General features: G+C 37.0%; 1 protein-coding gene and 1 long non-coding RNA gene across 2 annotated transcripts in view; one reads left to right on the plus strand and one right to left on the minus strand.

The window, feature by feature from the left end:
* Positions 1-15,700, plus strand: part of f8 (coagulation factor VIII, procoagulant component) — a 32,828-nt gene extending 17,128 nt beyond the window's left edge. Inside the window, exons 15-25 of the mRNA XM_084132811.1 lie at positions 280-522; positions 1,363-1,591; positions 2,037-2,219; positions 2,700-2,816; positions 2,937-3,008; positions 4,108-4,193; positions 5,491-5,646; positions 7,243-7,387; positions 8,395-8,543; positions 10,669-10,851; positions 14,840-15,700. Coding sequence (XP_083988937.1) covers positions 280-522; positions 1,363-1,591; positions 2,037-2,219; positions 2,700-2,816; positions 2,937-3,008; positions 4,108-4,193; positions 5,491-5,646; positions 7,243-7,387; positions 8,395-8,543; positions 10,669-10,851; positions 14,840-14,995 — 1,719 coding nt within the window. The 3' untranslated portion in view covers positions 14,996-15,700. The remainder of the gene's footprint in view (positions 1-279; positions 523-1,362; positions 1,592-2,036; positions 2,220-2,699; positions 2,817-2,936; positions 3,009-4,107; positions 4,194-5,490; positions 5,647-7,242; positions 7,388-8,394; positions 8,544-10,668; positions 10,852-14,839) is intronic.
* Positions 15,701-20,929: 5,229 nt separating this feature from the next.
* Positions 20,930-25,080, minus strand: LOC311095088. The gene is made up of 5 exons (XR_014608769.1): positions 25,028-25,080; positions 24,845-24,961; positions 23,186-23,218; positions 22,338-22,451; positions 20,930-21,341 (listed from the first exon to the last, which is right to left on the minus strand). It is a non-coding gene; the product is annotated as an uncharacterized lncRNA (long non-coding RNA).
* Positions 25,081-27,906: the final 2,826 nt, after the last annotated feature.

The following is a 27,906-nucleotide window of genomic DNA, read 5'->3' on the forward strand; positions in this document are numbered from 1 at the left end:
TAAGTCGCAATTGTGAGAAATTTGCGATAATTGCGAGTTCACGTATATATCTCACAATTCTGACTTTATAACACGCAATTGCGACTTTATATCTCGCAATTCTGAGAAATAAAGCTAGAATTGTGAGATAAAAAGTCGCAATTATCTTTTAAAATGTTTTATTCTGTGGAGGAAACAAGCTTCCATAATTCAAAAATGCATCATCACAAAAGTATTCATTAATTAGCAATGTTTCGGTTAATCGCCCACTCTAAATTCTTGCTTTTCTCTTCCCATAAGGTGGTTTTTAAGAACTTGGCATCCAGGCCGTACTCTTTCCACTTGCATGGGGTGTACGATAAGACGCAGGGGAGTTTCGGCCCTGGATCGGGCCCAGAAGGCTCCAAGGCTGAGGAAGTGCCAGGTGATCCCGTTCCTGCGGGCGAGGAGAGGGTGTACAACTGGAGAATCTCCAAACGACAAGGTCCCACAGCGTCAGAGTTTGACTGCAAGGCTGGGGCCTACTACTCCAACGTCAACATGGTAATTCAATGTGCAACACAGGAATCAAAATTAGGTTGAATTTGAGGAATCTTTCATGTCTGAAGCACCAAAGTTATACATATTTATGTTGTTTTTACCACCTCTCGTTGTGTTGGGTCAGATTGACCCGCATTTTACTTTCAAACGGCTTGAAACAATGACATTGAAACTTTGTGAATATTTCCCATTTTGGCATGCAAAGTTAATTAAAGGGAATGCAAAGTTTTGTCACAGTTTTGTGTTTTGGAAAGGCTGTGTTGGGGTCGTTCTGACTCCCTGTTGGTTTCCATGCAATTGACCAAAAATCATCACTTATTGTAGCTTTATCAGACACTAAAATATGAAATGCATTAGAACCAATGAACGTTTACTCAAAATTGAAGACTCTTCTTCTGAATCATCCAAGGAAAATGTATTGTTTCGTTATCTAGTCACAGTCCAATCCAAAAAGGGTTTTGGCTGTTATTTTATTTTTATTTTTGGATCTCAATTACTGAAAAGAAGTGTGAGAAACACACATTTTACATTAATCTTTTAATGTTGATTTTTGTCAAATTGCATTGAAACCAATGCAGGTCTATTTGTAAAGTTGTAGCACAACAGGAGGGTTAAATTGAAAAGAATTAAAAAAAAAACAAAAAACAGGTTAAAATATAATGGATAATGTTCCTCAAACAGAAGAGCATAGCACTTGCAACTCCAAGGTCATGGGTTTGACTCCTAGGGAATGCATGAACTGATCAAATGCATTGCTTGAATGCAATGCAAGTTGTTTTGGAAAAAAGAATCTGCCAAATGCATGAATGTACATAACTTCTGTATTCCTCCTGCGTCATCCAGGAGAAGGACATAAACTCTGGTCTAATCGGTCCGATGCTGATATGCAGTCCTGGTACCCTCCGTTCACGCGTAAAGCTTCAACCTGACGTGACAGACTTCTTCCTTCTCTTCACCACCTTTGATGAACGAAAGAGCTGGTACCTCGACTACAACATCGGGAAGTTTTGCACCCCACCCTGCCAGGCCAAAGTAGACGATCCGTGGTTCGAGATGAACAACAAGTTTGCAGGTACATTATGCCATCATTTGTGAATCTGAATGCATGTTGTGTTGAAAATCACAAGATAACCAGTCTGATCTGTTCACATCCTCTGTCTTAATAAATATTTAGATCCAACAAATGGATCCTTGTGTTTAGGCCTGTTATTGTGTAATTCAGTTGTTAAATAGCCTTTTCTTTAGTACAAGAACAGTAAACAGGCTCCATGTACCCAGTTTTTCTAAATATAAAGAAACATTTTGGAAATGCATTGATTCAAGGTGACACATGTACATTAACATTTATGCATTTGGCAGACGATTTTATCCTTACATTGCTTTCAGGGTATTAGTTCATGCATTTCTTGGGAATCAAACCCATAACCTTGGAATTGCTAGTGCCATGCTTTCCTATTAGGAACTGTAATGATAGCCACAATATAATATTGTGTGTTGTGTTTTATTGGTATTTGTAGCTATTAACGGCTACGTGTCAGAAACGCTTCCTGGCCTGATAGTTGAACAGTACCAGACGACTCGCTGGCATCTTCTCAACGTCGGGAGTCAAGGCGAGTTTCACGCTGTACACTTCCACGGACTGCCATTCAGAGTCGGAACAGATCAGGATCACCGCATGGGAATTTTCAATCTCTATCCCGGTAAACAATACACAAATCCTGCACATGGCACCTTGCATGCCTGTTAGGATTACAAATCACAATTCATTAAACATAATTTGGGCAATCTCACAGCATAGACCTACAAAAGTTTGGAATAATCAAGATTTATTAATGTTTTTGAAAGAAGTCTCTTCTGCTCATCAAGGCTGTATTTATTTGTTTTAAAATACAGTAAAATCTGTAATATTGTGAAATATTATTACAATTTAAAATAGCAGTTTTCTATGTGAATATATTGTAAAGTTTAATTTTATTCCTGTGATCAAAGCTGAATTTTCAGCATCATTACTCCAGTCTTCAGTGTCACATGATCCTTCAGAAATCACTCTAATATGATGATTTGATGCTTAAGAAACATTCCTGATTATTATCAACGTTGAAAACGGCTTCATGTGTTTGTGGAATCTGTGATACACCTTTTCTCTCTATCAATATAACTTATGCTGTCTGCTTTGGCAGGTGTTTTTGGGACGGTGGAGATGAGGCCAGCTATCGCAGGCACCTGGTTAATAGAGTGCACTATAGGGGAACATCAGCTGGCCGGCATGAGAGCCAAGATGCTCGTCTACAACCCACGTAAGAGCTTTTCTCGATAGGAGATTGTTGAGGATCGTTCTTGTCCTCCTGTTTCTGCAGTCGAGTTGTGAATCACTAAATAGTAAGAGGCGCCTGAAACTGATTGATTTTGTTCAACAGGATGCATTCAGCCATTAGGAATACAGCTAGGGTGGATTAACAACAACCAAATAACAGCCTCGGATCACTATGGTAAGAGCAACAAAATGCAACATAAAAGCAACAACATAATAGTACGACGAAAGTATTCAAACGTCTGATGGATTTGGTCAAACTTTTAAGTAATTTGTCCTGCAACTTTTGTGCTCCACACATGAATGATTCCTCACATCATGTGTTTTTTTTGGGGAGAGATATGCCAGGAATAGGACTTAAAGGAACAGTTCACTTAAAAATTAAAATTCTGTCATCATTTACTCACCCTCAAGTTGTTTCAAAGATATTTTGAAGAATATGGGTCACCAAACAGTTGATGGACCCCACTGACTTCCATAGTTTTTTGTTTTTTTCCCTACTACTATGGAAGTCAATGGGGTCCATCAACTGATTGGTGACCCATATTCTTCAAAATATCTTTTAAGTGAACTGTTCCTTTAAGATTTTCACCTGGCAGATGATAAAACTGGTGCAAGTCCCATAGAAATTTGGGAGTCGGCTCTTTTGACTTGGGCCATAAAATCTAGTATTTTAAAGGGATGGTTCGGAGTAAAATCAACCTAGGGTCCTTTGCACCATGACCTCGAGCCAAACACCCCCCAGAAGCTTTTTCCCTTGGTCGAACATTATTAAAGTTAGAGCTTATTTAGAGATATCAGCCGGATGGCTTAGTGCAGGCGCTAATGGATCCAAGGCTGTATCTTGTAAATTACCACACTAATAATGCCCAGAATGGTGCCAAACTTCTACAGTAGTACAAATAGGTTCTGTACTCATAAAACGAGGCATTGGAAAGTTTGTACGTACATCAGGAGTTTATTTAAATAACACTTGCCTGATGGCCTCGTTTTATGAGTACAGAACCTATTTGTACTACTGTAGAAGTTTGGCACCATTCTGGGCATTATTAGTGTGGTAATTTACGAGATACAGTCTTGGATCCATTAGCGCCTGCACTAAGCCATCCGGCTGATATCTCTAAATAAGCTCTAACTTTAATAATGTTCAACCAAGGGAAAAAAAGCTTCTGGGGGTGTGTTTGGCTCGAGGTCATGGTGCAAAGGACCCTAGGTTGATTTTACACCGAACCATCCCTTTAATACAATTATTTATTGAAATGTCATTTCTCTTAAAGGTGCTTGGAAGCCCGATTTAGCCAGACTTCAGTTATCCGGATCGATTAATGCCTGGATGGGCAAAGGCACAGACTCCTGGCTCCAGGTAAAAGAAACCTTGTGTTTGCAGAGATAACATGCTGTGCTTTGGGTCATTTGTAAGGAAAACATGTTATGATTTATCATATCACAGACAATAGTGACTCTTTGCACCACAGTCAGTCAGTCATTCTTGACACATTTTTCTTTCATTCTCAGCAAAAACAAAGTGGGAAATAGTTTTGAAATACTATAAATAGGTTTGCACAGTAGATTGTATTTAACCTTTGATTCAATATTGTTTGGAAGAGCAAGAGAGAACGTGTGTAGGATACACAACAATTGACTATTTTTAGCAGGATTCCTATGATCATGCAAAACTATCACTGCATGAAAAGAGGTGTATCCGGACCAGTATACTCCTGTATACACTGCTGAAATTCGGAAGAATCCAGGAGTATACTGGCCGGATAGCTCAAATTCCATGGGTCTGTATATATCCGTATACATCCGAAATGATACCAAATCGGATGTATGTTGTGGACGTATACTTCCGTGCTACAGCCATTTGTTGCCATGGCAAGTAATCCCATCAAAGGTTTTTTCAAGAGAAAATTTTCACACCTTTGTGCACCTTTCAGCCTTCCCCCCTATTGGTCCTTTTCTTTTAAAACCACTCCCATTACCCAGACCACTATTGGAGGACAGGACACATTGAAAACCCAGGAAAGTGATTTGATTGGTTACTTTTAGAACATAGCCCACCCAAAGCCTTATCGCACAGTGATTTGATTGGTTATAGGCCAGCTATGCAGATATTGCACAGTATACACTAAACCCCCCTTCCCCCAATTTTAATAGTTTCAAATATAATTTTAAAAACACACACAAAGAACATTTTTATTAAGGTAAATAAAACATTCCAAAGAGCATTATAAACGAGCATTAAAAAGAAATGGGGGAACAAAAATATTTGAAGGGATGAAAATGTAAAGGAACAAAAACAAATATAAAAGTCATGGAAATTAATAAAATCTTAATTTTGGCATTGAAAATTATGGAAGCTTGTTTCCGCCACAGAATAAAAAAAAATAAAAAAGGTAATCACGACTTTATATCTTGCAATTCTGACTTTATATCTTGCAATTCTGAGATAAAAAGTCAGAATTGCGAGATAAAAAGTCGCAATTATCTTTTAAAATGTTTTATTCTGTGGCGGAAACAAGCTTCCATAGAAAATAACTGAAATGTCTGTACTGAAGTATTTATTCATTCGCTTGAAATTGTTCTAGTAATCAAACGCAACCAGAATCCACATCTAACCCCCCATATCTCTCCTGTTTATCTTTGTATGTGTGTTTTAGGTGGATTTGTTAAAGCCCATGCTCCTCCATGGTATTCAAACTCAGGGTGCAAAGATGGGTTTTAGCGAGTATTTCACCGTTATGTACAGCATCAGTTACAGCACCGACCAGGAGAACTGGACCATCTACAGAGGAAACAGCAGCAAGTTATCTTACGTCAGTACCAACATCTGAATTTACATAAAAATAGTCTGATTTAAAGGGGGCATATTGCACGCTTTGTTTTGTAGCACTTTATTTTTTCCACTACAGTCCTCTTATAATGTTTCTTTCACCAAAAACAGTCCATGACCATTGCCACCCTCACCCTGTTTTTACTACTGTATCTTTAGGGTGAATCTGTATGGAAGCTTGTTTCCACCACAGAATAAAAAATAAAAAGATAATTGCGACTTTTTATCTCACAATTGCGAGATTACATTTTTATCTCAGAATTGCAGGATATAAAGTTGCAATTTGCGAGTTATAAAGTCAGAATTGCGTGTTATAAAGTCGCAATTGTGTTATAAAGTCAGAATTGCATGATATAAAGTCACAATTGTGTTATAAAGTCAGAATTGCATGATATAAAGTCACAATTGTGTGTTATAAAGTCAGAATTGCATGATATAAAGTCACAATTGTGTTATAAAGTCAGAATTGTGTGATATAAAGTCACAATTGTGTTATAAAGTCAGAATTGTGTGATATAAAGTCACAATTGTGTTATAAAGTCAGAATTGCGTGATATAAAGTCGCAATTGTGTTATAAAGTCAGAATTGCGTGTTATAAAGTCGCAATTGAGTTACAAAGTCAGAATTGCATGATATAAAGTTGCTATTGTGTTATAAAGTTAGAATTGCGTGATATAAAGTCACAATTGTGTTATAAAGTCAGAATTGCGTGATATAATGTCGCAATTGTGTGTTATAAAGTCAGACTTTTGCAATTCTGACTTTGCATGTTTATATAGAGTCAGAATTGCAAGATAAACTCACAATTGTGAGAAAAAAAGTCACAATTATCTTTTAAAATGTTTTATTCTGTGGGGAAAATATGAGCTCGGAGGAAAAAAAAATATTTTAAAACTTTTGTTTGCTCACAAAACATTTGCGTTCCCCCAAGAAACATTCACTCGCAAATAACTCAAAAGTTTGACGTAATTTTTCCTCCCATCTCATATTTTTTTCCATCACCATGTCGCTTCAGAGGCTTTCTCACAACATGTCCACATCAAAGTCAAAAGAAGAAATTATACTTAACTCAAATCAAATATAGCCTGTTTTAGCACTATTAAGAGCAACAACAACAAAAAATGTCCGGGCACATTATGAAGAGCAAAACGAAATATAATGGAAAATGAAATATAATGAATAATTGGCAATGCACAAAATCGTAATTAACTAATAGATTTAATTCACAAATATCACATATTGACATATATCAGACTCTTATTTGATCTTCTAGAATGTTCCTAGTTTATCCCTACCACGTTTTTGGTGATAATCATTATATTTTAAGAGCTATTTTTTAGAAAAGAATTCTAGCTGGCCACTTAAAACACAAAACCTCCCTAAATCTCCCACCCCTAAAACATTAATCGTTAAAAAAAATGCATTATGAAACTCACACCAACATCATTTTTCCAGTGAAACTGCATTGCATTGATTTCAAAAGAAGCGCTTCCCTGATCATAAATTAGACTGTTTTACTGTATATCCTTCCTACTTTCAGTATTATTCACATCTGTTTTCTTGCTTATTTGATATCAGACCTTCAATGGAAACATGGATGGTTCCAGAGTAAAAGAGAACTTATTTTCTCCACCCATCGTGGGTCGCTACATCAGGATTCACCCTATGACCTTCCAGAAGCTGCCCACACTGAGGATAGAACTACTGGGATGTGACCTCAATAGTGAGTGAACACACACACACACACACACACACACACACACACACACACACACACACACACACACACACACACACACAATGATGAGATCACAGTATTATCTAACGATGAAGAACTCAAACAATGCATCAACTAGAAAACAAGTGAATTGTGAGAGTCATTATTGGTAAGACTTTACAATAAGGTTCGTTAGTTAACTACATTGTGAAAAATGTAATCAAAATAAAAAATGACTTAAAACTAAATGAATAAAGACTAAATCCATGAAATGATCCCATGATGGAACCCATAAAAGGTTCTATATATGAAGCGTCGGACAGAATTCTCTAAGGTTCCATATAGAACCTTTACTTCTAAGAGTGTAATATGAGCAGATTTAATAATATAAATCATTAAAGTATCTCAATGATACTACAACAACACTGCTTGAAACCAGCAAGCATGTGTGTGTGTGTGTTCCTCGGGCTGTTGTGTGATGTTTGTGTGTGTGTTCCTCAGGCTGTTGTGTGATGTTTGTGCGTGTGTTCCTCAGGCTGTTGTATGATGTGTGTGTGTGTGTGTGTGTGTGTGTGTGTGTGTGTGTGTGTGTGTTCCTCAGGCTGTTGTATGATGTGTGTGTTCCTCGGACTGTTGTATGATGTGTGTGTGTTCCTCAGGCTGTTGTATGATGTGTGTGTGTTCCTCAGGCTGTTGTATGATGTCTGTGTGTGTGTTCCTCAGGCTGTTGTATGATGTGTGTGTGTTCCTCAGGCTGTTGTATGATGTTTGTGTGTGTGTGTGTGTGTGTTCCTCAGGCTGTTGTATGATGTGTGTGTTCCTCAGGCTGTTGTATGATGTGTGTGTGTGTTCCTCAGGCTGTTGTATGATGTGTGTGTTCCTCGGGCTGTTGTATGATGTGTGTGTGTGTGTGTGTGTGTGTGTGTGTGTGTGTGTGTGTGTTCCTCAGGCTGTTGTATGATGTGTATGTTCCTCAGGCTGTTGTATGATGTGTGTGTGTGTGTGTTCCTCAGGCTGTTGTATGCCGTTGGGAATGGAGCGCCGGCTGATTCCCAGCACTAGCATCAGCGCCTCCTCGTTCTTAAAGAATTGGAGACTGTCCTGGACTCCCGACCTCGCTCGACTCCACGAGGAGGGACGAGCAAATGCATGGAGACCCAAGGTATCTATCTATCTATCTATCTATCTATCTATCTATCTATCTATCTATCTATCTATCTATCTATCTATCTATCATTCTAACCATCCATCTATCTATCTATCTATCTATCTATCTATCTATCTATCTATCTATCTATCTATCTATCTATCTATCTATCTATCTATCTATCTATCTATCATTCTAACCATCCATCTATCTATCTATCTATCTATCTATCTATCTATCTATCTATCTATCTATCTATCTATCTATCTATCTATCTATCTATCTATCTATCTATCTATCTATCTATCTATCACATGTTTTCCTAGAGTGAAAGTGAATTTTCTCTCTACCTTGTGTGTGTTTTCTAAGCCCATTGTGAGTGTTTCCTCTGCCGTGTCTGTCTGTGTGAAACAACCCTCTATTGTCTTAATCTCTTTATGGGTTTAAAGTTATTGCTATTTCTATTTCCTCTTTGGACACGATTGCGCACAGAGAGCCAAGCACTGTCATCGAGGTGGATTTATGAGTTATTCAGAGCTATTATATACTGTGCCGCTCTGCTTCATATGCAGTTCTGTTCTGCATTATAACTTAACATTAATATCTGCAGAAATCTGTGCTTATTAAAGGTGAAGTGTCATTTTTCCCCTAAAACAATATGCAGAGTCAAATAAAAGTAAGTAAAACCACAACACAAAATATACAGTCTTGACCGGACGTGCTCAATACTAAAAAAAAAAAAAAAAGAGTTAAAGCGTATTGAGCTGTGAAAGAGACACTGTTCCCCAGGCGGTTCTGGCGTGAGCTTAAACAGACAAATACACACAAAGATATGTCATTATGTCATAATGCCCGACTTAAACGCAGTCGGTTGTGTCTTAAGTGAACATAAACAGTTGTGAAAGCAATCAAATGCTTGTCAGTATATTAGATTTGTGCATTTGGTCTTAAAGTGACGGCAGCCTAATAAACCTGCTGCTGTCTGTGTCATTTAATGTTAATCAAACGAGAGAATCACTTTCTGCTCTTCACTGAATAACTTTAGTAACTTCAATAAGAATAATTGTATATTTCATTTATACGGTGAAGACTATACAGAGTTTTATTACATTTGATTACTTAAAGGAACACGGCGACTTTTTGGGACTTTAGCTTATTCACCGTATCCCTCAGAGTTAGATAAGTCCACACATACCCTTCTCATCTCCGTGCGTGCCGTAACTCTGTCTGACGCACCCACCGCTAGCCTAGCTTAGCACAAAGACTGGAGGTAAACGGCTCCAGCTAGCCTATATTCTCAGAAGGCGAAGCACTGCTACTTCTGCGGAGTGATTTGCTCGCAGCGCCTGAGACGCCCCGTTGAGGAGCAGAGAGTTCGCTCAGAGTTGGAGTAAATCACTCCGCCCAAGTAGCAGTGCTTCGCCTTCTGAGAATATAGTTCCCAGTATGTATACGGTTAGAAGATGGCTGTGTCTTATGTGACCTTGTTATTTGTACACACTGTAACTATACAAATCACAACATGTAAATAGGAAAATGTTGGCATTATTTTGTCACTTATTGGGAGCAGTATGCTAGCTGGAGCCATTTACCTCCAGTCTTTGTGCTAAGCTAGTCTAGCGGTGGGTACGTCAGACAGAGTTACGGCACGCACGGAGATGAGAAGGGTGTGTGTGGACTTATCTAACTCTGGGGGATACGGTGAATAAGCTAAAGTCCCAAAAAGTCAGCGTGTTCCTTTAATACAGTTTCTGTATATTAGGCTATTATTATTAGTAGGCTAAATTGTTTATTTCATTTGTATCTTTTTTCTATTGTATTTGTCCCAATTTTATTTTTGTTATAGTATTGCTGACTGTTTCAACTTGTTTGTTAACACTGAAACTGCTCTGAAAGAATAGATTAAGGGGTTGGGGGCCATTTTGTGGGTTTTATGAAAGCATTGACAGGGGCTCCTTTACAAAGTTGTGCTTAGGGCCCCCAGAAGTCTAGGACCGGCACTGGATTTCTCATGGGTGTTTGTTTCTCTGAGTGTGAACATTCAAACGTTCATCTGTATAGAAAATAAATAAACTGTTGAACTGATAATCTTATATATTGTCTCTTCCTGTCTTCCTCCTCTTCTTCTCTCTCTCTACAGACTAATAGCCCTCACGAGTGGTTACAGGTGGACTTTCTCTCTACGAAGCGAGTGACTGGGTTGATCACGCAGGGGGCTCGATCTGTCCTGAAACTGATGATGGTCACTGAATTTACCATCTCCACTAGCAATGACGGTCACAGCTGGACCAGTGTGAAGGAGCAGGGCACAGACATGGAACAGGTATGGCTATATTTGTCTGTATTAGCTTCTATTAATAATCAGTTTTATATGCATTATTATAAGAATTCGTTTTAGTTAAATTAGGGCCACAAATGAATAGTGTGTTCCTTCCCACGACTTATTAAAACAAGGTAATGAACAGTGTTGGGGAAAGTTATTTTTTAAAAGTAATGCATTACAATATTGTGTTACTTCCTAAAAAGTAACTAATCATGTTAATTAGCAACTTTTTATGGAAAGTAATGTGTTAATTTTTCCCACCTAGTCTGGGCTTGCTTGTTTTTTAATAACAAAAAAAAGTTATATTTTTGGCAAATGTAATGGCCCCTCACACTATGGGCCCTAATTTAACGATCTGAAACGCAAGTATCAAATGCGAAACGCAAGTAACTTTGTGGGCGGATACCGGCGAGATAAATGACTCTTGCGCCCGACGCAAATCTAAAATGTGTTGGTCTGAAGTAGCTTCATTACTCACAGGTGTGGTTTGGGCGTAACGTGAAATAAACCAATCAGAGCATCGTCTCACATTCCCTTTAAGAGCAGGCGCGCTTATTCCATGGCGGATTGCTATTATAACGGCGGATTTGCCAGGAGCGGTTCACAGCCGAGGAGACCGACGTTCTCGTCAGGGCCAATAATTTGGGCACCTAATAATTTGGGTAATTTAATTAATTAATTAATATAGCTATTTTTTCACATCTTCATGGACACCACAATGATTTCCCTTGTGTGGAATATTTTTCCTTGTAATTAAGTATGGTTAGCAAAAATGGGAACTGCTGCGTCTGTGTAGATGAGAGAAGCAAAGTGTATGCGCGTTGTTATGGCCATACATTATAGCCAAGCATGCGCCCTTAAAATAGCATCTGAACGCGCCACTGACTTTAGACTAGGTTTCTCCTGGTCTGTGGCGGAATTGTTTTCTGAAACTGCAAAATAGCATCAGGGACCGTTTGCACCGGAACACGCCTCCTCTTTTCGCTGAACCGCCCCGGGAGCGCAAGTTCATTCCCTAATTTACCGACATGCGTCTGTGGAGGGAAAAGTCCGCTGTGCGTGGGTGCAAAATAGGAATGATACATGCGTCGGTCCCTATAAGTGAAATGAATAAGCCTCAGGCTGAAGGAAATGCAAATCCACACCTGTACAGTAGAGGGCGCCGCTCAACTAGTGGTGGAAATTTTGATTCTTTCCAGAGACTCGTTCATTTTCAGTTCGTTCACCAAAATGATTCGTTCAGACTCGTTCACTGATTCGTTCAGTGACAATTTCTTCCTATTACATAAATACTGCAGCAGGTGGCGAAAAAGAGTGTAGCCTATTTTATGATATGTTTTAACGAACGTATTTACTTGTAAAAAAAAAAAACTGATTTGGCTTTGTTCAAATTTGTGCCTTATTTACTAAATTAATAAAATAAGTCTAAATAAGAGGTTCAGATGACCAAACCAAGGTTTTTGTGCATAATTAACATTTTAATTGTTTGGTCAGACATACACATTCATAAATCTGGGATTATATTAAACGTTGAGTTATGTTATGTATGTTAAATATGATAAACAATTATACGCACACCTATAACTGCGCTTTGAATAAGATTGAATCACATGCTAAATGACCGATCTACCCAGTACTCTCATTCACGAACGAAATGTACCAGTTTGATCAATTCGTTCACGAACGAGATCTCTCTCTCGTTCAGACTCAAAACAGAGCGATCTCGGTCAGTGACGGGCGTATTCGTTCAGTAGATCCACCCAATTACATGCTCCTTCACAGCCCGAACTGAAATGTTATTTGCTGACGTTACGCAAATGAGACCTAACCAATACTGTCATATTTTTTGGTTTGTTTTAGTTTTTAGAGAAGTGCATATGACATGAATAAAACGTAATTAATTCATTTTTGATCATACAAAATGAACACAAGTAGTAAAGTAAATTTTTCAAAGTGTAAAATACCACAAAACTAAGTCTAAAACACACAAACAAAAGAAAAGAAAAGCAGGTAAAGAGAAGTGTAAATTTAAATCAAGTACAAAATGACAATGTTAATTTGTCTTTGTTATATTTAACCATGCTTGCGTTATTAAACTGTTTTCATTACAATGGTAAAGTGTTAATTTCCTTCTTTGATGCAAATATGCTGACTACACAAACCCAGCTCTATCGGTTCGCCATCATTATCGTTCAAACAACTGGTTCTTTTCGTTCACGAACGACATGTACCAGTTCGTTCACGAGAAGATCTCTCTCTCGTTCAGACTCAAAAGCAACTCGGTCAGTCAGTGAAGGGCGTATTCGTTCACTACATCCAACAAATCACATGCTCCGTCACATCTCATACTCGAATGCTATTGGCTTGAGGTTTAGTCATTCTTGACAGGTTGAAACAGAGCTATCCGGTTCACTGAGCTGCGCATGCGCTGCAAATAGCGCCGCGCGGCTGTGGAGGGAGGAATTTCAGTGAACGAGAAATATGAGTCAATGGATTACGTGAACGAGAACGATTCGTTCACCTAAAAGATTCGTTCAAAAAGAACGATTCGTTCACGAACGTAACATCACTACGCTCAACAAACCTTACAGCTGTGCTGCCGTTCACACCAAGCAATAAAAAAAGAAACACAAATGTAATGTTTAATTTTTGCTTATAAGTACAGTTAAGTTGGATCACCGAAGGCCAGAAGCAAAGGCATTGGTTAATAAAGTGAGATTAAATACATAAAGTATATTTGTGTTATTTAACATATTGCATTTTTGCATAATATTCTGAGTATTCATTCACCGTTTTTATTCATTTTGAGGAATAATGAATGCTGTGCAAGTGAGACGAGTAAATGCTCACATTTAAACAGTCAATAAATGGGAGAACAAAGTAACTTGAGTTAAATATTTAAAAAAAAAATTACATTTAAAAGTAAAGCATTACTTTAATCTAAGGTAATCTAATTACGTAACGTGTAACTTATTGCGTTACTACCCTCAACACTGGTAACAAATTATAACAACAATTTAACTAAAATGAGGGAATTAATTAGTAAATCATAGCCACGATTTTACTAAAATGAGGGAATTGGTTAATAAAAGGAATAAATTCTTAAATCGTTACCAAAATACATATTTTATTTCCCACATGTCATGTGCAAGGCTCCATAAAAATGTCATGAAATACAAAGACAGTACAAGAATACTGCTACGTTGTGTACCGTGTTGACCTGACTCTAGATCAGTGTGAGTAGCACTATCAGATCGTGAGTGTTTGATTGGCTGGAGACCAACTCCAGCTCCAATTTCTTTAGTCCCGCCCCCTCTGCCTCTGCACCAATCAGATGGCTGCAGTAATGATGATGAGCAGCTGTTGTTGTGGAGTTTACAGGGGAATGTAATGTGTGTGAGAGATTCATTTAGCAAAATAATTAGAATGGTTCTAAGATTTGTTTTATTTTCTCTTAAGAATCATATATATGTGACCCTGGACCACAAAACCAGTCACATGGGTACATTTTTTGCAATTGAGATTTACACATAATCTGAAAGCTGAATAAATAAGCTTTCCAGTATGGTTTGTTAGGATAGGACAATATTTGGTCGAGATACAACTATTGAAAATCTGGAATCTGAGAGTGCAAAAAAATCGAAACATTGAGAAAATCTCCTTTAAAGTTGTGCATTTATGTTCACGATTGTGCTGCATTCACTCACAAAAATACATGTTTTATATATTTACGGTAGGAAATTTACAAAATATCTTCATGGAACATGATTTTTACTTAATATCCTGATGATTTTTGCCATAAAAGAAAAATCGATAATTTTGACCCAAACAATGTATTGTTGGCTATTGCCACAGATATACCCGCGCGACTTGCGACTGGTGACGTGATCCAGGGTCACATATTTATTCAATATGGTTCATTGTGTGTTTCTTTTGGGGTGACCTGTACATGTTCTTGATGTTTTGTCTCTTTTTCTCCCTGATGTAGATCTATGAAGGGAACAGTGAGCACGACGAGGAGGCGCTGAACATGTTTGATCCGCCTCTGTTCGCACGATTCGTACGGATTCACCCGAAAGGCTGGTTCAATGATATTGCCCTACGGGTGGAGTTTTTGGGCTGTGATACTCAACAAACACTTTGAGTAAAAAAAAAGAAAAATGTATGATTGATACAGTGCGGCTGAATGAATTATATAACGTCTAAAACTCTCGGCTCCGTTCCAAACCCAAGGAAAGCTATCTAATGCCTGCATAAGTCTGCATTGTAACTGTAATGGAACCTCATAAAAGACTGATCTGAAACATATTTCATGGGTAGCACACAAATAGTGCACAAAAGATTAATATTTATCACAAATTAATAATCAACATTGCATTTGACACCACCTACTAAGCTGGTCTGCATTAGTTAGACTGGTCTAGAGAGTGGTTTTGTGCAATTGTCTAGTTAGAAAGCTCACATAAACACTACATAAGTTGATCTCTAGAACAGGTTTTTTTCATGTGATGTGATCATTTATGTGTTTTAAAATTGTAAGTTATAAGTGTTGTTCGGATCAGTACGCTGCTCATTTTACCGTCTGCTTTTTGAGACATTATTCTGCTGAGAAATTAACTACATATATCTCTATTTTTCTAGCAAGTGTACTCATGCATATCAGAAACTCATGGAAGATTATTTTTATGGTTATTAGATGTTTGTATATTCTGGTCTTGAATAACTACTGAATCCCAACATATGCTGTACTTTTTGTATTTTGTATTTTGCACTGTGAAACAGGAGTGAGATTATTATTTTGTAAAATATTTAATGTTTAATTGTGGAAATAAAAAGACTATGAAAACGCCTTGATTTCCCCAGCGTGCTTTGTGTTTCGTTTGACAAATATTATTATTTCACGGGTCTGTTTTCCTCCCTTTCCTCTCATAAATTTGTTTTCAATATCTGTCATCACACATTATTATTAATTTTTACTATATAACATGCACACAATTAATAGACACACACATACAGACTTTATGAGTCTCTATAAAACGTGTGAATTTAATGGAAATGCAGAGAGACAGACAGACTTGCAGGCAAAGGGTGGATGAAATGTCCCACAGGAATACGATAACATTTCCATGTTCTGGCCCAGATAAAAATGGAGCGTACTATCAGTTCCTGTTTGACAGGAAGTGCTCTGGGGATGTGTTTAGCTTGGAGGGAAAATGAAGGCCTGAGTCTGAAAGAAGTTGGTGACCTTTTGTGTCACCTGTTATCTCATCAGAGACAAACACTGCAGCTGAGGAACAAACACACACGATCGGAAGCAACACGGCTAAACTTCGTTACAAAACATTACTGCATTATCATATAATGCTTAACAGATCATTAATAATGTGCATGCAAACCTGTGATGCAACATCAATTGCACTGTTCATATACAAAATAGGAATATTAGCCTATATACAGTATATATAAATATATGAAGACTTCAGATGCAAAAGCCTGTAAGTGTTATCTGAAATTTTCTTCTAGAATGATCATTTTTATCAAGCTTGTATGTTTATGTTCAGTTATTTCACTTTAATGGCAATGAAAATGACCTATTAATTGTCAAATTACTGAACCTAAATATACAAGCTTGATTAAAAATGCTCATTTTAGAAGAAAATTTCAGATAACTCTTACAGGGTTTTGCATCTGAAGCCTTCATATATATATATATATATATATATTCATATATAATTCCTATTTTGTATATAAACAGTCATCATATTATCATATTATTATTATGTTATCATATTATTATGTTAAGCATTACAAGATGTCTTGTTTTGTTATTGCATGGTGTTTTATTCACTATAATGACTGAAGATTCACGAACATTTGTAGAATGTCTGGTAAAGTTATTTTTACTGTTGTGTTTCTCTTTATAATAATAATAATACTTAATTATTATATGAATTAATAAAATAATTGTTAGTCTTAATAAAAGTGATGCTTACTTTGGCATGTTTTAATAAACCATCCATCCAGGTAAATTGTAAAGCTATAAGATTCTCTCTATTATTTTATTTTTTAGAGTATATACAAAGTTTATCTATATTTTGAGACTTTTAAGTAGGCCTCTATCTAATTCGTTTTTTCCAAAGTTCACTTAAATCTACAGTAGTCAACATGTGAAGTGGATCAAAACCTTTTCATCAAAGTTACACATGAATTTTGAACAATACCCGTTCTTGTCTTAGGACAACTTTGATGAACTTCTCTGATCCACTTCACATGTTGACTACTGTAGATTAGGCCTAAGTTACCTTGAGCTCGTCCGTGGAGATCTGAGCATGTCTGGTTTACTCTTCAGCACAGAAGGAGACCACACTAACCCCGCAGGGATCTCACATGTTGAGCTCATGACAGCGTGACTCAGCATGTCATTCCTCACGTCTCACCAGCCTCACTGGAACGGAAGAGAACATGACTCAATTCTCTGATTGTGAGCAAAACTGCCCTCAGTAGTGGATTAAATAACGCTGTTACTACTTTCCCCCAGACCCACTCAAACATAGGCATGTAAAAGTGAGTTTTTTCTTTTCTTCTTGGTGCCATTTCAGTGGTTAAGTGACTAAAACAGGTGAATCAGTCACTCTGAGTAACACACTTGAAAAGGCAGACGGTGATTTGATGTCTTACACACATCATCTCTTCATTATTTCCATCTCTTTCTCTTTCGAGCTGAAATCCCCACATCTGTGTTACCTATTTTATGCCTGCGACAGACTGTGCAATTTCGGAAATACTATAATCACACTGTACTACTAGTCCAGGCAAAGTAACTCATTTTGGAGCCAAAAATAGAACTAATTGTAAAAGAATTTTTTTCAGCTTAGATAATTTCTATGAGGTGTCCAGAACAACATACTAAAAGTCCTAAGAAATCCTAGTTGAGGAAATATGTTAAATTCTCATCAATCCGAGATGTGTGCCAATGAGGCCAGGCAACAATACACCCCAATGGGGCTATTTTTTTCCTTTACTCCTATCAAAATGAAACTTTACAAAATGAAAGTACTCATGAAAAGTAAAAATTTTTGTATTACAAGTTTCTTTGAAAATTAATTTGAATATGCAAATGAGCTATACACTAATCGAACATGCCCAAAATTCACCCAAATAGGCTTAATTTTTTCCTTTACTCCTACCACAACAAAACTTTACATAGTAAAAGTATACATGAAAAGTAACTTTTTTTGTATTACAAGTTTATTTTGAAATGAATTTGAATATGCAAATGAGCAATATACTAATCGAATATGCCCAAAATACACCCTAATGGTAGCCTGGGTTTCCCCATGCTGCCTTGAGCGCAGCGCGATTTTATTCACGCTGCTAGGCAGCCTGGAAACCATTGAGCAGATTTTCCCCTCAAAAAGGGAACCAATCACAGAACGGGGAGGGAGCAGCAAGATGATGATGACGTTTATGCGACACACCGAAGCAGTTTGTTTATATTTATGGAATTCAACATGGCATCAGACGCAAAGTTACCTTTCGATGCAGCCTTAGATAGTGTTTAGAAGTTTAGAACACAAGTTTATTTTGTCTTCTTCCTCGTCAAATTTCTGTCGCTCTACATACGTCATCTGGTATAATTGAAACGATTGGTTATGAGCTACGTACAGGCGCATTTGATAGACATTCATAGCACCCAATAAACGGCTCTGGGCATTCGTAAACCACGCCTCAAATACGAGAAAATTAACACGTGGTTCCCAGACCACGTCTCAATGAGAAGAGGTCTGACGTTAGCCAGGCTAACCTAATGGACTTATTTTTTCCTTTACTCCTATCACAATCAAACCTCACACAGTAAAAGTATGCATGAAAAGTAACATTTTTGTTTTACAAGTTTCTTTGAAAAATCTATTTTAAATATGCAAATAAGCTCAACACTAGGCCTAATTGACTTATGGCCAAGAAACCATAAAGTCACAAGTAGAAAAAAAGGGGCCAAATAACTAACACATCCATGTCCATTCAGTAAGTTAACCTATGCATAAACACGATAAATTTGAAGTCACTTGCCACAAAAAGACTTATATTGACCTTAAAGGGTTAGTTCACCCAAAAATGAAAATTCTGTCAGTAATTACTTACCATCATGTTGTTCCAACCCCGTAAGACTTTCGTTTATCTTCAGAACACAAATTAAGACATTTTTGATTAAATCTGAGAGCTGTTAGTTTTCATGTATACTTTTACTATGTAAAGTTTTGTTGTGGTAGGAGTAAAGGAAAAAAATAAGCCTATTTGGGTGTATTTTGGGCATATTCGATTAGTGTATAGCTCATTTGCATATTCAAATTAATTTTCAAAGAAACTTGTAATACAAATTTTTTTACTTTTCATGGGTACTTTCATTGTGTAAAGTTTCATTTTGATAGGAGTAAAGGAAAAAAATAGCCCCGTTGGGGTGTATTGTTGCCTGGCCTTATTGGCACACATCTCGGATTGATGAGAATTTAACATATTTCCTCAACTAGGATTTCTTAGGACTTTTAGTATGTTGTTCTGGACACCTCATAGAAATTATCTAAGCTGAAAAAAATTATTTTACAATTAGTGGTAAAACGCTATTTTGCCTGGACTATACATGTAAGGGATAATGAAGAGCGAGGCGGTTGTTATAACGACGCGAAGCGGAGGGATCTTGAATCAGCCTGTTGTGGTTGTATCATAGACTGTAAAAAATAGGGTTGTATTCGCTATAACAACCGCCTCGCTCCCTGTTATCCCGCTTATTACATGGCTACCTACCAAATAAATCAATAATTTGACACAAATATTTATTTAAAAAGGAGTTTATTGATTTAAAAACGATTGTATTGCTTCCGCTAAAGAAAATAGTCCGTTCCGTCTCTACGGTTAGAATCCTGCGTCCATAGCAACGCTCTGTTTTTCATGGCAACGGTGTGTTATACTTCGCAGCGTCTGTTATGTAAGGGTTAATGCCCGACGAGGTGTCCATTATCAGGTATTATACCATGGTCTGTGTGAATACTCGATTCTGATTGGCTGCAGGGTGTCCGTTAAAAAGTGATAATGGACACCTAGGAAAGGCGTCCCGTCAATTTGCCTGATGACAGTTCTAAATGATTGCGCTGGCTCAAACTCACTGATCAACTGCTGCGGTCGGGTCGCTGTGGCCACGTTGCTTGGCAACGCCTGTATACGGGAGATATTAAATAGTGCGCTCGACTTAATATATAAAAACCCTCACGATTTTTACTCTAAAACACATTAAAGTATTATTAATTGATTAAATATTTCTTTCTTTCGTAAGTAACCATGGTATAAGCGGGTTAATGCCCTTCGAGGTGTCCATTATCAGGTTTTAATGGACTTCGGCGGAGGCACGCCTCGCCGTCGTCCATTAAAACCTGATAATGGACACCTCGTCGGGCATTAACCCTTACATACCATGGTCACTTACGAAAGAAACAAATATTTAATCAATTAATAATACTTTAATGTGTTTTAGAGTAAAAATCGTGAGGGTTTTTATTTAAGTCGAGCGCACTATTTAATATCTCCCGTATACAGGCGTTGCCAAGCAACGTGGCCACAGCGACCCGACCGCAGCAGTTGATCAGTGACTGTCATCAGGCAAATTGACGGGACGCCTTTCCTAGGTGTACATTATCACTTTTTAATGGACACCCTGCAGCCAATCAGAATCGAGTATTCACCCAGACCATGGTATAACAAGAAATAACCTGCACTGTTAATTATTTCACTGTAAATTTACAATAAATTGCAGGTTAATAATTGCATGACTTTCACAGTAAGTTACCGTATCATTTTTACAGTAAATAATTGTGAAATGACAGCTGTTTACTGTGACTTCACAATAACTATGACGTCATATTACTGTGATTTAGCAGTAAGCTGCTGTATAATTACTGTATTTTACTGTGCAATTACAGTTAGTCTATCATATTACTGTAATTTAACAGTAAGCTGCTGTAGAATTACTGTATTTAACCATGTCTATACTGTGATTTAGCATAAATGATGGACCAAACAAAACTGATAAAAACAATGGTTTAACTTTTATTTTTTTAGAAGAAAAATACATTTTAATAACAGGAATAAACACTGTGTAACATGAATGAACACTGGGTAACATGAATGTCTGTCAATATGTGTGTGAATGTGTTTACTGTGTTTACCATTATGTGATAATGGTACTTGAAAAATACAATTTAATAACAGGAATAAACACTGGGTAACAGGAATGTGTGTCTATGTGTGTGCACTGTGCATGTGTTTACTATGTGATAATGGTACTTCACAACGTAGGAGCTGAAAAGAGAAAGAAGGAGAGAGAGAAGAGAGAGTGAGAGAGGGAAGAAAAGACAAAAAGGTGGGAAAAGAGAGGGTTGCAGGTGTCTCACTCCTTCCCTTGCAGCAGGCACCTGCATAGTATGGGTTCTGTCCACTATCTACAAAAGATAAGAAAGACAAAAAGTTTAAGTTACTCTGTGGTGCAAGTACCTGCAAGTATGGTACTCGCATTGTAAAACTAATCCTAAAATGTGTACAATTTAAGAAATTACAATTGTAAAACTCATGATAAATCAGATAAATCATGTGAATAGTACTATATCAATTAATATTAAATCAACAAACCAGAGGACTCTGAAAGTAACATGATTGAGGTTAAGCAAAAATTACATGACATGCGTACATAGTAATGCAACTCAGTAAGCCAGTAATGTGATGTAAATTTACACTTAAAACTATTGTAAAGTACGTCTGTAAATTTGACGTTTTTATTCTAACCTATCAATAACCTATAACATTGAAAAGGCATGTTTAATTCAAATAAACGTAAGAACAATGAATTTTAGACATTTTGCAGCCTGTCTAAACTCGTAGAACAGATTAAAGGGATAGTTTACCCAAAACCCCACCCTCATTCCAAACACGTTAGCCCTTCGTTCATCTTTGGAACACAAATTAAGATATTTTCTGACTCCTCCATGGACAGCAATTTTATTACCACTTTCAAGGCCCGGAAAGGTAGTGAAGATTGTTAAAATAGTCCATGTGACTACAGTGGTTCAACCTTAATGTTATGAAGCGATGCAAAAATACTTAATAGTGCGGAACGACAATAAGGTTGAACCACTGTAGTCACGTGGACTATTTTAACAAAGTTTTTACTACCTTTCTGGGGCTTGAAAGCGGTTATAACATTGCAGTCTATAAGCGGGATCAGAAAGCTCTCGGACTTCTTAAAATTATCTTAATTTGTGTTGAACAAAATTCTTATGTGTTTGGAACATCATGAGGGAGTGTAATTAATGAGAGACTTTACATTTTTGAGTGAACTAACCCTTTAATAGCTTAAGTAAACATCTTACTGCATAACTAATTCTAGCTTAAAACAGAGACAGTGTTTCGTTAGTCTGTTCTGAAGTTGGAACACAACTTACATTAGACTGACATCCATTCAAAGTCAATGAGCTTCCTGATCAGTGTACAGACTTGCTGGTTTATGTGTCCTCTTTGATTTTGTACCTGTCTCTGGGTTGATGCCCAAGAAGAACCTATAAACAAAAAGACAGAGAAGAAAGATGTTAGTTTAATTCAAGTGGGATTAAAAAGGTTTCAGTTCCCAGTCATCACCTTCAGTGGGTCACTGCTGTTGTAGTACTGAGCAAAACTAAAGTTAGCTCAGTTTTAACAAGGTGACATTACTTGGATTCAATTAAACAGCAACCATTTAAATAACTTAACAGCAACTGAAAAACATTTACATCACAAACACACAGTCAAGAATAGTCCTGCAACAAAGTAAGTTAGATGTTTGTGATTTACCCAGGCAATGCATTTGCACACAACAATTTACATCATTTACACGTACTGTTTGCAGAGGATGGAGGAAGAGCCTGTTGCCAGTCCATCTCAATGTGGCTGTTTCTGCTTGCACTCTTCCTCCTAGAATTATTACCCGTTCACAGACAAAATGGCTCCTAATATCTCCAGATGTCGACCTGTTTTACTTTAGAATAGCACAGCTAACGAAGCTCCACTAATTCAGTGATAAACACATTTATTTTCCTATATCTTTTTTATAATAAAATGCACTTTATTTTTTCTGTTGACGAGACAGACAACGGCTGCTCCGTTTCACACACGGCAGAAAAATATGGACGACGCCCAGCTAGCTAACGTTACTAATTTGAGATTAATTTATTCCACCTTTGCACAAATCCACAACACTATAATGTATCTAGTTGATCATAACTGTCATAATACACACATTAAGGCCACAGCTTACCTTATAACTTTATTTCCCGGTGGTAGAAAAATGCTGTGGGAAAAGAGAGAACGCTGTTAGAGTAACGAACGTTAACTAAGAAAAGCATTAAGCAAAGCTAAAGTTCAATTTTGACGGTGTAGCTAACGTGAAGCCTCACAGTTAATAACTTAATACGGTACTACTAATAGGGGAGAGTGGGGTGATTTGTGCCGGGGGGGAAGTAGTTCCACCCCTTGTTCTGGAAAACCATAGAATAATTTGGTCATGTGACCACATCATTTTGAAAAGCAATCAATTTTACTCATCCTCCAAAGAAGAGAGATACATGGCATGAGAGTTAAGCACATTTTAGTGCAAAAAACTGTCTTTTCCCTTTCAAAGTAAATTTTCTATGATTAAGGTTTTTTGATTGTAGTGTCTGGACAATTATAGACAAGTTTGAAAACATTTCACACATGTTTTAGTGCTTTAGTAGGCTACACAATGAGTCTATACAGTTAGCATGATGTTAGCTCTTAACTGCTGGATCATGATAATTATTCAAACTTGTGGGTCTGGGGTGATTTGTGCCAAAGGGCATGGGGTAAGTTGTGCCAGATCCAGACCACCTAGAGACCTACATACTCACAGGGGATAATCTTGAGAAGTGAGGAGATGGGCATGCCTCATCAGTGTTTGACTTAGGCCTACCTGCTATTTGTTTAATTTACCAACACTGATTTCAGTTTTGAGTTTGCACTATGTTAATAAAGAGAAGTTTTATTCAGTTTTTAAGTGGCCTAAGTCACAATAGGATGTTTAGAAATTAGCCTAGTAACTTTATTCTTATGTTACATAATTGACAGACAGCGTTCTGTCAACAGGCATCTATTGCCAAAGCCTTTTTTGCCTGAAATGATTCACAAATATCATATATTGTGTTGCTATGGTGCTCTAAATGGTTGCTAGGGCGTAGCTTGATAGCTTCACAATGATCCTGAGAGACTGATTGGTCGTCTGAGTAAAATGAGCCCGCCCCCTTGTCTCTGTGACACTGTGATCCAGAGTTGTGTTCAATACAAAATCCCTATGCAATTGACCATAGTAGGAAAAACGCATGCTATGGTATTCCAGGGTGACAATATCTAAATAAACCTTAAATTAGTCATTTTGTATTGAATTTGTCTTGCTTTCATATAGCATACGGTTCATAACAGTAAAATGTTATGTTTTACTTCAGAAAGCACTGGCACAATTTACCCCAACATATTTCCCCAAAAGGCACAACTTACCCCGCACCAGGGGCAAGTTGTGCCATGAGACCACTTTTTTCCCAAAAGCTATATTTCTGAAACTATTTATTTCAGATCCAAAGTTATTATTCTCAGGGATGCACAACATCCTGAAATACATGTACATCCTTAAGTTGAAGGCATTACTGTCATGGCCTCACTTTAAAGTCACTTTGAGTAAAAACTGGCACAACTCACCCCACTCTCCCCTACACTTATTAACACAACCAACGTCTGATCATTCAAATTTGCGCGCTCAAACCTAGACGCGAATCTGCTCCAGCTAAGTTACAAAAACATGAAACAGAACTTAACTAACGCTAATTTGGTTCATACTTTTAAATAACATGCAATTTCATATTAAAAACAGTCATCAAATTGACAAAGTTTGAAATTAAACACTTACCGCACTGAATCCGTCGAGTGAGACCATGGAGGAGATCAGGCCAGGGGGAGCTCAGATGACGCAGTTGCAGCGCGAAAATGACGGAATTCACAGTAGTTTCTTGTAAAAGCCCCGCGTCTAAATACGGTATTATATTGTGAAATATCACAGTTAAAGCCTGTGAAGTGGTAATAATGTAATTACCTGTGAAATATTACAGTTATATATTGTGAAATCCTGGAAATATTTTACAGTGTGGAAATAACACACCGCATTCTACATTAGAATTCAACCAAGCCATGAAATAAGGATCTAATAAACTCGGGAAAGACGTGTTCAGTATGTTAGACTGTATGATGATCACAGTGAATCGTAAGCTACGATGCAAGTTAGTAGGAATAAAACATCATCGGCATGTGTATAGTGTAAACAAACAGAGCGAGATGAATCACACTTGGAAAATTGTGGTTTTTATGTGCGGTTGAAAAAAAGAGCGAAAGAGGAGAATATGTATACAGTCATGGCGAGGAAAAAGAGGCCGACTTGGCATGACAATTTAGCAAATGGAGCTTGAGGTGATTAGTTTAAAGTTTTGATCGATATGCCATTTCATGATGCACTTTTATTGGCTAGTCAGTAGATGTAGGTCGTAGCAGCAAACACACTGTGTGATAGATGTGATCATGCTGAATTTATTAAACAGAAAATAATCTTTGGTAGCAAGACCGTGAGAACGGCCATCTTTGAACCTATGCGAGGATCACCGTTTAAGAGCCACGACCACAGAAATCAACACGATTGGTCATCTTTCATCCGGAACAGGCCAAAATCATACCATGTGTATGTGTTATGTGATGTGCTTCTCATTCCTGTCTGTGTACGTAAAGTCCTCTAAAGGCCAAACACACACAAGACATCATCTTCGTGACCATATTTCCACACAGGTTGGAACACTGCTATTATTATTAACGAGAAATTCATCATCAGCCTCTTAAAGCACTTAAAGCAGATCTGGAAATAATATCATTTTAGTGTATAAATAGCTTTTAGTGGCTTCTGTGGTGGATTTAGACTGTGATTTTGTGTTTCTCTGGAATTGCTGTGAAGAAACGCAGATCATCATCAAACTATTTGCATTAAGTTTTAAACAGGTATTATTATTATTAGAGATAAACAAGTCAGTAAATGACAAAGCAATGGTAGTTAAATGTGTCACATGTTATGATATAAATGGACATTTACTTGAAAATTACCTGAAATAGCTTATTTTTTCTTGACAGAATGTGAGAATTTCAAGAGACGAAGAAAAATAAGAAGAACTGAGAGAACTGATAATAATGTTAGCTTGTTTCCACCATGAAATAAAACTTTTTTTTATTCATATATTTGTTGAACATAAATAGAAAGGCAGTCATAACAGAAAGATAGATTTACAAAGACTGAGTTTACATTCAATTTTTACATCACATTCTACACAACGTACAATAGGCTAAGTAAGTAAAGAAAGGAAAGAAAAAATAAGTAAAGGAATAAAAGGAGAAGTAGAGGAGTATAATATATATATATTGTTCAAATACTTTGTTTTGGGACTTTTCATCCCTCTCAATGTCTCCAAATATATTAGAAATTCCTCTTTGAAAACCAATAACCCAAAATGTAAGCAAAATGTCAAATTTCATCAAGATACATTTTTACCAAAAAATAAAAACTAATAAATACAAAAATTGCTTTTCTCTAATTTTTTAGAACTATAATTTGGACATTACAACCTGCAATTGCAAGTTATATCTCGCTCACATTTTTTTTTTTTTTTTTTTCAAAGAAAGGAAAAAACATGTCAGAGGTTTTTTTTATTCTGTGGCGGAAACAAGCTTTCATTAAAGAGAGAATGACACAGAGGCACGTAAGAGTGAATATCATCTAGTAAGTAGCCTAATGCAGTTTGAACTTCATGTGGAAATCTACTCAACATTATAGCCTAATGCTGACTATATGTGCTTGGAATGAATTCATTATGTCATTTCACTCTGTCAGCACGTGACACTCATGAACTCCGGCTGAATGCAAGCAGGAGACTCCATCGCATGTGTCATTCTGGTATATATAGACCTAATTACAATTTATTCAAAGTAAGGAGAATTCAATTTGAAACCCCACCAAAATCGTGTCTGATTGCACGCGGATTTGCTATGATATAGTTGATATGGTATTCAGTGGTAAGCGTGTTTCTGTGAGGTTCATGTTGCTTTATTACCGGTCCAAGACAACACTTTTATTTAAAAAAAACAGTCCGCTTAGATTTCGTCGTGTAAGAGCCTTCTGACCGGGGTAAAAACGGAGAGGCCACTGCTGGCTGGTGAATGATTTTGAATTAGACAGACAATGAGCGCCACCTGTTGGTTCAAATGTGTCACTACACTTCTCCGCCTTTTACATAATTTCATTTTAAACTCATGAAGATTAATTTTGAGATTATTTTAGTTTAATATATGTCAATTATGCTAGTGAGTACCTTTGTTTCTAGGTCAGATGTTGTTCATGAAAGCGAGGCTGTTGAGGGATAGACTTGACGTGTTTTCAATGGCATCTGCTGTAAAAGGCTGTATAAGCTCCTTCATCACTTATAATTTTCCACAGCTCATGTTGTCTGGAGATTTTTATCTTCTGACAATTCTTAGAAAGACATTTTTGCAGCGTTTTGACTATTAATTGACTAGTTAATTTAGACACATGGAAACTCGTCGCCTTTCGACATTGATTAAAATAGGCCTTTTACGTGATTTGTGCGAATCTGAGGAGTATTTCTTTTAAGGGGTATTTATATGAACCTGTATCTGAAGGAAACTGACTGTCTTCATGACAATTTCGCTACCATTTTTCCCATCTTACCATGTGTACAGGAGTAATCGCTCTTCTTTTCCATAAAATGCCTGCCGTTTTTTTGTTCAGACCAACGCGTAGTTCCTGTCCTTGGTTCTGATTGGTTCAGTCGCATTCGAAAGTCCCCATGAAATCAAAATTGAAGTTTTTGGCATTTAGTAATATGTTGAATATGAATATAAAACCGAGAAAATATAAATATA

This window comes from Abramis brama (assembly GCF_963993115.1).
Source record: "Abramis brama genome assembly, chromosome: 13".
NCBI lineage: Eukaryota > Metazoa > Chordata > Actinopteri > Cypriniformes > Leuciscidae > Abramis > Abramis brama.